At 35.6% G+C, this 12,140-nt stretch overlaps 2 protein-coding genes across 9 annotated transcripts; both read left to right on the top strand.

The window, feature by feature from the left end:
* LOC100305436 (protein kinase family protein) lies at window positions 1-5,067 on the top strand. 8 transcript variants are annotated; one of them, XM_041010161.1, is made up of 8 exons: window positions 1-1,327; window positions 1,857-2,030; window positions 2,133-2,338; window positions 2,818-2,944; window positions 3,357-3,428; window positions 3,644-3,830; window positions 3,924-4,056; window positions 4,406-5,067. In XM_041010161.1, the coding sequence occupies exons 2-8, from the start codon at window positions 1,883-1,885 to the stop codon at window positions 4,667-4,669; spliced, it is 1,137 nt and encodes a 378-aa protein (XP_040866095.1). In that variant the 5' UTR covers window positions 1-1,327; window positions 1,857-1,882; the 3' UTR covers window positions 4,670-5,067. The 8 variants fall into 8 exon arrangements, with proteins under 8 accessions (XP_040866095.1, XP_040866096.1, XP_006598688.1 ...); XM_041010162.1 differs by having other exon boundaries at window positions 8-1,306; window positions 1,819-2,030; XM_006598625.4 differs by having other exon boundaries at window positions 9-1,327; window positions 1,819-2,030.
* Window positions 5,068-8,770: 3,703 nt separating this feature from the next.
* On the top strand, window positions 8,771-10,541 carry LOC100793995 (UPF0496 protein At3g19330). The gene is made up of 2 exons (XM_003548442.5): window positions 8,771-9,026; window positions 9,110-10,541. The coding sequence occupies exons 1-2, from the start codon at window positions 8,954-8,956 to the stop codon at window positions 10,138-10,140; spliced, it is 1,104 nt and encodes a 367-aa protein (XP_003548490.2). The 5' UTR covers window positions 8,771-8,953; the 3' UTR covers window positions 10,141-10,541.
* The last annotated feature ends 1,599 nt before the right edge of the window (window positions 10,542-12,140 follow it).

The following is a 12,140-nucleotide window of genomic DNA, read 5'->3' on the forward strand; positions in this document are numbered from 1 at the left end:
ACAACTATGTTTAAGTTAGATAGAAGTAAAACTTTTATAGTATTATAAGCGACATTACAAAATATTTAACACAATTAATTCAGACACTTACTACCACTCAGAGATTCATTACTGTTAAACTGAAATCACCTCGTGTCAGTTGATCTAGGTGGCGTTGTGTCGTGTCCTATTTGTGTTTGGGCATGAGAAAAGTGAAAAATAAAACGAAGATACACGATCTTAGTGATTTTACTCTTGCAATGTACTGTGTCTCCTGGCTCTCCCTTTTTTTTTTTTCTTTTCTCTGTTTGTGCTGTTGCAGCAGTGTGAATCTGTTACAGCTTAGATGCCCTGTACACGACACAGAAAAATAAATCCCAATTCAACTTGCGGTACCAGACAACAATTATGCCACTTTACAGCCCACAAAAAAAAAATAAGAAAAAAAAAGATTATTTTTTGGCCCTTCTCTCTCTCTCTCTCTCTCTGTCACTCTCTCTCTCTCTTGATTTCTCTCTCTTGACTGCATTCCCCTCTCCCAAGTCTTGTGCTTCAATTCTAGTCAGCTTGTATTGAATTTCCCTTCAGCTGGAGTCGAACCATCAATCAAAAGAATATAAAGGGTCCCTTGTTTTTGTTTAGATGTATATACATACATACATATATATATATATATATAAATAAATATATATAACACTACTACTATGTGTATATTTATGGTGATGATTTTGAATTGGGGTGTTTGGTGGAGGTGGTAATAAACCTGATAGTGTGTTGTGTCTGTCGGCGCAAGGTCACTTTCTGTCGGCATTGTCTGTATCCACTATCCAACGATGATACACTTCTGAGAGAAAGAAAGAGAGAGAAAAAAAAAGAGTATTTTTTTCTTAATAAAAGTACAACGAAGATAGAGAGGTTTTAGTTTTACTTCTGGGTTTTCATTGCTTACAGAGTGGCACTACCTTTCAGGGAGCATATTCATATCAGCCCTTGACCTTGTCTTTGGAGCCAAGCCAAACTGAGACTTCAACAAGAGTTTCTTCTGATCTGAAGGGTCTTTTTTTAATTTTTATTTTTTGGTTTTTGATTTTGATGCTCCAAAACCCCACTTTCCATATTTGCATCTTGTGTGGAAAGCCTTGGGTTTGGTTGTGAGATTTGTGTTTGAGAGGGTGGAGAATTGGTTCATATGAGGGAAGAAGGTGGAGGGGTTTTTTGGGTCAATCTTGATTTCCGTGAGTGGCATTGGAAGCTCCTTCAAAGTGTCATTGGTAAATGAAGCTCAGGCTTTCTGAGATCCTGCCTCATTATTTGTCTCGTGATATAGGTCTGGAGATTTGACAAAAAAGTAACTCACTTTATTCTATTTGTTGTTCCTTCCATTCCATTCTGCCTTTATCTTATTTATTTAATTTTTTAGATTTCAATTATGTGTAGAGCAGATACGATGTTATTTAGCAAGATCCAATTTTATCAGCCTGCATGACATGCATTTTGCTGGGTTTCCTAAATTTTTTCCAATTTATGCTGCTGACATTAGCTTGGCACTAATTATCAATTTCACAAGCAACCCTATAGGATATAATCTTCTTTTAGTCCAGCATTATCATTATATTCAATTTTTTTTAGTTTTTCCACTTGCATTCTTAACTGCATGCCTTCTGCTAAGTCCTGTCCTTTGCAATCTTGTGTCAACATTCCATTTTGTTTGAACTCTAAGTCACTTTACGGTTCTTAAGTTTTTTGCATTCTTAACTGTGTCTATCTCCTTTCTTTTGAAGCACATTATATTCACACTTCACAGATTGTGATGGTCTTTTGCTGTTCTTTGGACTCCAGGTTTCATGTATAATAATAATTCATATAAATTTGTACAGCATAAGTGAAGGGATTCCCACACCAGATGTCAAGTACTCTTGCAGCAATATTTGGAGGAGCTGCAGGAGCCGTGGCATTGGTAGGGATTGCTATAATACTTATATGGTTTTGTTTGTCTCGCCAAAGGAATGTTTCTAGGACTTCAGAGACAGGGTCCTCTGATCCTTCCCAAGGTAATCACATCTCACATGCATGTATTAGATGAACAAATGTATTCTGTGATGAATAATTTTCCTAAAGTGATGCAAATAATTAAATTCCATTGCTTGCAGTAGGAAGGCATGGTGCAATGGAGTTGCCTATACGAGATACTAGGCGGTTTGAGATGGAAGAACTATCTCTGGCCACAAAAAATTTCAGTGACAAGAATTTGATTGGAGAAGGGAAATTTGGAGAGGTATACAAGGGTTTACTGCAAGATGGGATGCTTGTAGCTATCAAAAAGCGCCGTGGACTTGCTAGTCAAGAATTTGTTGATGAGGTAATGCTCAATTTCATGCTCTAAAATATGATTGTATGAGATACTATGAGAATGAAATGTAAGTCCTTGATGAATTTCTTTAGAGATGATTACTGATTAGTCGCTAAATTGTTTTTCCTTGATCTGTTTCTTGTGATTTTAAAATGATGCCCTCTTTCTCTCTATATCTTACTTCTGAAGTCCTTTTTCTGACCCTTGTCTGTTTCTGCTTCAGAATTTAGAGTAGAGTTCTATAGTAAATGCCATTTAGTTTCATCCATCATTTGATTCAGAAAGTTGAATCTTTCTTTGCCCATTAATTCACTCAAATGTGTTCAGTCATGTCTGAATAAAGTCTTACAAATATATGTGAGCATAATCAGTATTTCTATCTCAGTTCTTTTTGTGTGGCTGGCAATTGCATACATCATATAGTCTTAAATACTTGTATCCCTTATGGTTCATTCTCTTGCTTTGATCTAACATGACTTCTACTTTAGGTACGCTATCTCTCATCTATTCACCACCGAAATCTTGTCAGTCTTTTAGGCTACTGCCAGGAGAACAATCTGCAGTTTCTTATATACGAATATGTGCCTAATGGAAGCGTCTCCAGTCACTTGTATGGTAAATTTCTGTATATCGGAAAAACTTCATTATCAATTGTATCTCCATTCAGATGATTCATAGTTATAACTGATACCCATAGTACTGTTATTATGTGCTTCATGTTTGCTGCATGTATAACAATGTTTTACTGTGTAATGTTGTGTGTCAAGGATGACCACACTAAGCCTTTATTTATACCGAGCAAATATGATCAATATTGATTATATAGGATCGATCTAATAATGAGTAATAAGGACTAAATCACTAATTACTATCTAATCATAAATATCAGAATAATATGTAATCTTAACCGCACACATGCAAAACTGAGTTGCATTATACTACATTTCATAAAATTTCTTGTGTCTAGTTTTAGCTAAATGAGTCCTTTCTTAAAGCTCATGGTTGTGACTTTGGTTTTCCTTTGCAGGCGCTGGTCAACAACCGCGAGAGAAGCTAGAATTCAAGCATAGACTTCCAATAGCTCAAGGTGCAGCTAAAGGTGATCCTTTGCAAAATCAGTGAGCATTTGTGGCTTTCCTGGTATCAGTTTTCTTCTCTTTTAGATAAAAATATCCAAGTATCTTAATGGATCCCACAAATTGTTTTTGTAAGCCATTCTAGAACTTTCAGTTATTTGGCAATAGCTTCTCTTGCATAAAGCCATGAGGAACTTGTTCCTGATTTTCAAATGCTCATTCATACTATTCTATGCAGGTTTGGCTCATCTTCACTCTTTGAGTCCCCGTTTGGTGCATAAGAATTTCAAAACAGCTAATGTTCTTGTGGATGAAAACTTCATTGCTAAGGTGGCAGATGCTGGACTTCGCAATTTTTTGGGGAGAGTTGACATTGCAGGCTCCTCTTCTCAAGTGGCAACAGATGAAATATTCCTTGCATCAGAGTAATATATAGCTCTAAAGCTCATGAATGATTTGTGTTGTCCTGGTTATGCATGCATTTATTTTCCTTTATCTATGCACACCATGCCCTGCAGGGTGAGAGAGTTCAGACGATTTTCTGAAAAGAGCGATGTATACAGCTTTGGGGTGTTTTTGCTGGAGTTGTTAAGTGGGAAACAAGCAACAGAATCACCATTTCCGGACTCTAATCAAAATCTGGTTGAATGGGTATGTGATTATTTTCTAGAGTTTAGTTTCTATATATCATCATGGTGTAACTGTCAATTAATCAGAAATCATGTCAGGAATGACTTTTAAGATAGTTATTATAATTTGTAAAAGTAAATAAAATTACCCTATACAACGATTTTTTATTGGTTAACAGCATAAAAACCCTTTACACTATCCATGCATATAGTATATACTCTATTTTCTAACATCTTAAGATGCAAGGTGGCATTCACACAATTTAGTTTTGGGGGCACATGTTGAAAGTGTGTCATAGCTACTTTTCATGATGTGCTTTGTGCTTCTATGTGATTGATTTTGTGTTCTCTTTTTCCTCTCCATAATAAAGGTGCTAAGTAATCAAGACCGTGGCATGATGTCTTACATCATTGATAGAAGATTGGAGAGTAGTTTTACAGCTGAGGGAATGGAAGAGTACATCATGCTCATAATTAGATGCTTAGATCCTTCAAGTGAGAGGCGACCTGCCATGAGCTATGTGGAAATGGAACTTGTTCGGATCCTAGACAAGGAAATGAACTTGACAACAATCATGGGAGAAGGAACCCCTACTGTGACTCTTGGAAGTCAATTATTCAAATCAACAAAATAAAAATAAAAAGAGGGTATTGTTGTCTTAAATTGTTACGTATTATATATTATATACTATATTTGTGCATTATATCTTTGCTTTATTATTTTTCCCCCTCGGTGCATACCAGAGAATAGGGCCAGCTGCTTCCTAAGTGTATAAAGAGCAGTTGTATCCCCTCTATTCATCCTCCCCCTCTATTTTTCTTCTCTTTTTTTATCAATGGGCCAGTGAAAAGCTGTATTCTTTTCTTTCTTTTCCTTCATAAATGTATCAGATCTCTTGTAAACCATTATTTGTTGTTAATATGACAGTGAAGATTGGGTTGGTGTGGTTGACTGTATCAGTTTTACACGTTCCTTCTGTCCAATGTAAACATTTTCTGATTTCATTAATTATGCTACAACTCAAATTCAAACTATATTTTCCTTCTTTTTTTATCATCAAATGGTTCTCCCTCCTTTTGGAAAAGGAGATGGGGATGGGTTAAGTTACTGAAAAGGAAAAATATATTTGGACACCTCAAATGCTAGTTAATACTTAGTGAGAGAGAATATAAGTATGATCAGTGATATAATTATAATAGGAGAAAAAAAATAAAATGAGAGATATTGATGGAGTGTTTAAATATTATTGTTAGACTGAAAATATTGGGAATTAATGTCAGTCTTCATTTTCAGTACCAAACGTTGCTTGCCATGTGTGATTTGGCACTCTGGTCCTTTAATTATGCCCGTAACCAAGAATACCTTAACCTCCTACATGTTTGATGATAAGTGATTAAAATACAACTTTTCTAAACTAAAGTGTGAAAATTGAAAAGTAAATTTGGATTTCAAGATTTTTTTTTTCATTTTAAGGAATATAAAACAATGCATCTTGTTTCTATCATTATTATTATATTTTGCCGTGTTTAAAATGTGAATAAAACAAGATGCCTAAAACTTGGTTGAAATGATTTTCGTCCACACTTTTTTTTTTCTATAACTAGGAGGCATTTTAAGTTTTTTATTTGACACTTAACTAATGTTCATCTCATCAAGTCAATCCATTTTGGGGATAAAATAGTAAAGTAGTACTTTTAGTTGCGATTTCATTTTTAAGTCGAGTATCAAATCTTATTCATGGAGTCAGCACATTTGTAAGTGTTAGCAAAATATTTGTATTTTTTTTAGAATAAATATGATAGTGAATTATTATTGATTTCTTAAAATATACCTAAGTATAGCTTGTTAACATACTTCCACTGTCACTCACACTTCCATCGTTCTTGTTTTACCCGGTGCCTCTACTTGCTTCCTCGTCCACCAACAGATTTAATCATGTACATAGCCTATAGAAAACAAAATTACAATAAGTAAGGAGTGAGACATATTTCTATACACTAAACATTGTAGGAGAGCACACAAACAGTCATACAACACATAAGCAAGCATATAGTGTATTTAGTTCAAAAATCAATTCAAGAAAGCATCACTCATGGATATTAATGTTTGATGGACCGATGATTTCCAATAAGCCATGTAGGTTATTACATGTGTATGAAGGTATAATGTTTTGAACATAGATGCAAAAAAGTGTTTCAAATGAGCTTGTGTGTGTATAAGTGGACTTTCATTTGGTTCTTTCATAAGAAATAGTGTCCAACACGCTAAGTAATTGAATATGCGTCCAATGTTTTTTATGAAAAATTTCAACGCCCAATCTGTTTTCTTTCCTCCCAACGCCTTAAGAAAACTTACAGTTTATTATAAACACTTAAGCTATGTTCATCTAAGGCAAAACGAGTATGCTTTCTATGTTTCAAATGCTAGCTAAGGTTCAATTGCTCTTGATATTCCCTTTATTTTTTTAATATGCATTAACGTTTAAGCATTTAATGAAAAATAAAGTTTCTTTAAATATACAACTTTTGATGAAAAGCATTGCTACACAAGGCTCAATACAAAGAGAAAACTGAAAAGGGAAAATGCAGAAAAAGAGTGCACATTTTCAAATAGTGTTAATGCTTTTTAGGAAAGAAATGACACCTATCTTTTCTCTCTTCTCCAGAAAAGTAGACACGTCAAAAATAACTACATGTAAAAGCTCTGATGCATTTAATGTACAATTAGAACGAGAAGAATTACAAGGACATGAACACACAACATATCTATGAACTTTGATGCTAATATAAAGACTGAAGAGAAAAATGAAACTATAAATCTGGATGAAACAATACTTTATTGAAACAGGCCTCTCTAAAAGTCAATAACAATCATCTTCAAGGTCAATAAAAGGAACACTAGTTGCATAAGCTCATTTCTAAGAAGAAAAATAGGATATAGAGGTGTTGTGTTGTATGAGTTAAGTAGCAGTTGCTACTTTGGATACAGAGCAAGGAAAACCTTTGAAGAACCTTTGAAAGAATACTTAGGCATGACATATAGATGCTTAGAGAATACTTAGATAAAGCCTAAAATGACTTTTCAAAAGAATACTCAAGTCAACATACAATTGTAGTACAAGAGAAGGTAATTGATCACTATGTCATATTGATTTATATTAAAATATGTGAAAAATAAAATTTATATATTATATTTAATAATTTTATTTATATATAATAATTCATGCAATTCAACTAGGGACCCACCTATTAAGCTGATAATCGAGTGATCCAATGCTTCTACTTGCTCATTCATCTATCCAACTTTTAAAATACTGAGAAATACATTTAATTCCGACACTTTGATTAACAGAATACCTAAACATATGATAATGCATCATCAGACTAATATCAGACACATACTAGCTTACTATACCATAACCCCAAAATTGGTATGTTACACCAAGTGGATTGATCGAACATGGAGGAGGATTAGTTAGATCTACAAATTTAAATACCACTGTACAAAAGAAAAAAAAATCATTTTTCAATAACAAGAGATGAAAACCTCAACTTGATGCAACTGACATTGAAATTCATTGCAAAAAATCAAGACTTTTTTTACAGTAAAAAAGAAAAAAAAAATGAGATTTTAAGAGGCAGTATTTACGGTTTCATCATAACGTTTGATTTAGAGAAAAAAATACAGATAATACAATCGTAATTGTCATCACGATACAGTTGTGGTATATATAATTAGCATTTTCCTTTCATAAATCTAATTGATAATTTTTTTAAATAAAAACATTTGTTGCACGTCACTACTGTCAGGCATTACGTCACATTAGTATGAAAGTGCTAGAAAGATTGGACAGGACAGCGGTAATTAAACAGTAAGCATTTAACTGATAAAAAAAAAAGTAAGCATTTAAGTGTGTGCAAACAAAGTTATTCATTGTTTTTTTTTTTGTTACAAAATTATTCATTGGTTTAAATATATTATTATTTTTAGTAATTTTCGCTTTCAATTCTAGTAACAACAATTTTCATAATTTGTATAACGTCTTTGTAATGTAGAAATGGAAAATGACCCAAAACTGAAAAGTTTAGCATTATAAAAATCATAAAAAAATAGTATACAAATTTAAAAACAGTCAAAAGTGGGGAAAAAAAACCCAGACAAAACTGAAACCCCCCAAAATCTGGACATAACTCATACCAAATCCTCAATTAAACAAATCGGTCACAAAGACAATGCTGGATTACAAGCAGTAACCTTTCATACAGTAGACTCTACTACAAGTCTACAATCATTATTTAAGGATTACATTTTTTATTTTCTTCTTCTTACAATTTATTAATTATATAAATATAAATTTAAAAAAATAAAACTTTGGTGAGAATAACTAAAGATTAATCTTCTCTTATCTCTTAGTGCTGACATTTCGAATCCATAAGACTATTTGGAAGAAAGAATTAAAACATATTTGAGAATCTGATCTAAAATTAAGTTTGAGACAAAAATTAGTCTGTCAACCGAGTATAACTCTTACTTAATTTTATTTATTGAATTTATATTAGAATTATAATAAACGAAATAAGCAGTTAAATATTTTTAACTCTCTTCTTCTAGTTCATTGGATGAAAAAAAAATAAGAAAGGAAATAAAAACTTAAAATTTGAATTAAAAAGAAAAAGAAAAAGAAAATTTTATTTTTACAAGTAAATATTTCTTTTATTTTTTCTCCAATGAAACAAAAAACATATTTTGTCAAACTTGTTCGTTTTCCTCTCTATTTTCTCTCCTATGAAAGTCAGTCCGACGACCACCATTCAACAAAACTGCCACTAGCCTCTCTCTTTCTCTGTTTTCGCCAGTAATTCACACTCACAGTGCTCGCAGAAGAATAGAAAAAAATTTAAGAAACTAATTCAATAGAATGCTGGAATGCGTTTCTTTCAAATCATCGACTCCAACCTCCATCTCTTCTCCGCTTCCTCCTCCTTCTGAAGGTAAAACAAAAACCAAAACCCTTTTACTCTGAGCCGAACATGTTTGAAAAAATGTCTCACAGAATATTCGCTTTGTTTCCCAGGGAACTCAACCGAGGAACTTGAAGAAGGAGAAGGCACTTCCGCCACAAGCCCTAACGTCTCACGCGAGTTCCACCGGGCCGTGGAGGCCCACTCCTACAACGAGATCCGGTCCATGGTCCAAGCCCCACCGCAGGTTCACCACATCGACGACGAAGACTCGCACCACCGCCACGTCCTCTCCCAGGTCCTCCAACCCGACTCACACAGCGTCCGCGAAGCCCTCGCCAAAGCGAAACCTAAGAGCAATCTCACTCGCCTCGTCTCCACCTACTTCGACCACAGCGAAACCGCCTCCGACTTCTGCCTCCGCCTCAGCCGCAGCGTTCACCGCGCCCGCTATCTCTACGCACCGCTCTCTGACCTCCTCTCCGTCCTCCCCGCCGACGCGCCTCTGCCGTCGCTCTCGCAACCGCAATGCAACCACGCCTACGACCTCTTCCTCCAATTCGACCGCGAGGAGAATCCTTTCGCGCTCTTCCGCCTCCACCGCCTCCGCGACAGCTTCTCCGACCTCAAGCGCGATATCCAGCGCGACCTCCGCAAGTGCCACTCGCGAATCCGCCTCTTCCGCCACGGCGCCGCGGGCTGCGCCCTCTGCTTCGTCGCCGCCGCTGCCGGCACCGTCCTTGTCGCCTCCATCGTCGCCGTGCATGCTGTAGTAGGGTTTAGCGCCCTCTCCGCGGCACCGTTTTGCGTCCCTCGGCAGAAGAAGAGGGAGCTTGCGAGGCTGAAGCAGCTTGAGGTTGTGGAGAATGGAACTCATGTGGTGAATGATATTAACACCATTGATAGTCTCGTTGATCGGCTTCAAACTGCGGTGGAAGGAGATAAGGCTTTTGTTAGATTTGCTTTGGAGAGGGGAAGGGAGAGACATCCGATTCAGGAAGTGCTTAAGCAACTTAGAAAGAACCAACCTGTTTTGGAACATTTGCTTGGGGATCTTGAGCAACATATATGCTTCTGCTTTTATAGTGTTAACAAGGCGAGATATGCGCTCCTCAAAGAGATATGCAGTCATCAAACTTCTTAGTTAGGTCCTTTCAAGGTTTTCAATCGTGGTCACACTGTCCTTGATACTGCAAAAAATTGCAGACATATTGCAGTTGACATGGCAGTTATTACAAATTGAGGTTGCAGAGACTCCGAAAACCTCAGCATTGCAGTCAAAATTGTGGTAGTGAATCGATTTTAAAACCTTGGTTCCTTTCCAGCTAGTTTTTTTCTATTTATTGTGTGATGATAGCAGCTCATTCTTGATTTGTGCAAGAATGCAATACTAACTGACCCCATAATCAAAGGTATAGGTTCTGTTTATAATTTGAGACTGACTATATGATATATAGTTATATTATATACACCAAATTGACTTGTGTTGTTTGAATGTATTCACCATTTGATTCATTCATATGAGATAGTGTTTCCAGTGCCAAACAAGTGGCCAACCTTTTGCTTGCCATCAAATTGTATAGATCTTAGATGAATGATTTTTTGTATAGGGTTGATATTTCAGGAAGAGATGAGGGTCTTATGCTCGGTCGTATATGGTATGTAATCAATTGTTAAGCATAATGATGCACTTTAGAGTGTTAATGAGTGTAAATTTGTGATGTTATCTTTTTTATGGTTCTGTTTATAATGCTAATGACGGAATTCCTTTGGGATAATACCTGTTGTGGTGTTTTAGCCATTTTGTCTGTCTGATGAATCCTGTTTAGTTACAGATTCTATCCATATGTTACTGTATGGTTGTTTATTTGGCTTTTTAGTTTTCCTCCTGACATATTGGAACAGGAATAGACACAATTTCTTTGTTTTTGGCTCTGGTTGACTTTCTTCCTAGTATTCTTGTTATTTCATTTTGCAAAAATATGAGAAAACAAAACTGTATATTAGTTTCTCTTTCTCATTAAAATTTCCTCTACTGCTTATTCTTCAGTGCAAATTTTCGTCCTATATGTTGCATTTCATTGTGAACAACAGTTCGCCTTATGTGTTATATTATGAGTTTTTTAATTTAAATTCTGAGGCTTTGAGAACAGTTCATCTTATATTGTTATATATCAGTAGCAGATGTTAACACTTCTGTTTTAGCTCATGCTGGTTCATGATCATCTGTTATATCACTTTTATAGTATAAGTGACTTGAACGCCCGTGGCTATTGATGTTCACTAATCATGCTCATGATGATGACCTAGTGCACAATAAAGAGATAGAAGTGTATTCATCCCCGGATTTTAAAGTGGGTAACGATCTTCACTATAAAAGACAAAATGACGAATACATTGTACACAGTGGGTGACTACATTCAAATAATTTAAAAGTGGGTAGTAGATCTATAAGTAGTATATAAGAGCCTAGTGGGTAAGGTTGTACGTATTGAAATTGTTATTGTTTCCTTCATGGATACAGGTTTAGTTATTAGTATTGTTTTGCAGGTAAGGGGACGAATATTGTAGTACCCTATTCAAACCTTGTCTACTATTGCCCCTGCTCCCCAAATTCCTATTCTATGTCTAAAACCTAGCTTCCAATATCTTTCTCCTGTTCTTATGTGCAATCCACCATTGTAACTAACTGACTATGGATATTTTTGTGGACTTATTGAGTCTGTTCTAACTAACCAGTTGCTGAAATTTGGACCATGTATCTAACAATACTCCCTCAGTTTACCAAAGATATCTTTTGAACAGCTAACAGCAGCAGTATCTGGATTCTGGAAGCACAGGGTTGATCATTACAGTGGTATACATGTCCTCCGTTTCCTTCCTCTCATGGGGGAAAGGCTAATATCCACACAAGCATTTGTTATCAACTCCCTTGGCCAACCATAGTCTGTAGATTCTTCTTTAAAAGTTCCAGTTTCTCCTAATTATTCTGGTATTCAAATTCTAAAATCTACATCTCCAAGTGAACCTAATATATCACCAAATGACAAATCTAGTATGACTTGCTGGACGTGGCCTCTTACTAGCCAGGGAATCAATCCTGTCCTTCCTCCATTTCTTGAAACTTCCTCTCTCTCCCGTGGG

This window comes from Glycine max, chromosome 16, assembly GCF_000004515.6.
Source record: "Glycine max cultivar Williams 82 chromosome 16, Glycine_max_v4.0, whole genome shotgun sequence".
Taxonomy (NCBI): Eukaryota; Viridiplantae; Streptophyta; class Magnoliopsida; order Fabales; family Fabaceae; genus Glycine; species Glycine max.

Excerpts from the sequence above, each read along its gene's own strand:
- LOC100305436 (XM_006598622.4), top strand. The coding sequence starts at position 1,883 with ATGTCAAGTACTCTTGCAGCAATATTTGGAGGAGCTGCAGGAGCCGTG. Across the intron at positions 2,339-2,817 it reads GTCAAGAATTTGTTGATGAG|GTACGCTATCTCTCATCTAT; the intron begins GTAATGCTCAAT and ends CTTCTACTTTAG. Across the intron at positions 3,429-3,643 it reads AGCTCAAGGTGCAGCTAAAG|GTTTGGCTCATCTTCACTCT; the intron begins GTGATCCTTTGC and ends TATTCTATGCAG.
- LOC100793995 (XM_003548442.5), top strand. The coding sequence starts at position 8,954 with ATGCTGGAATGCGTTTCTTTCAAATCATCGACTCCAACCTCCATCTCT. Across the intron at positions 9,027-9,109 it reads GCTTCCTCCTCCTTCTGAAG|GGAACTCAACCGAGGAACTT; the intron begins GTAAAACAAAAA and ends TTTGTTTCCCAG.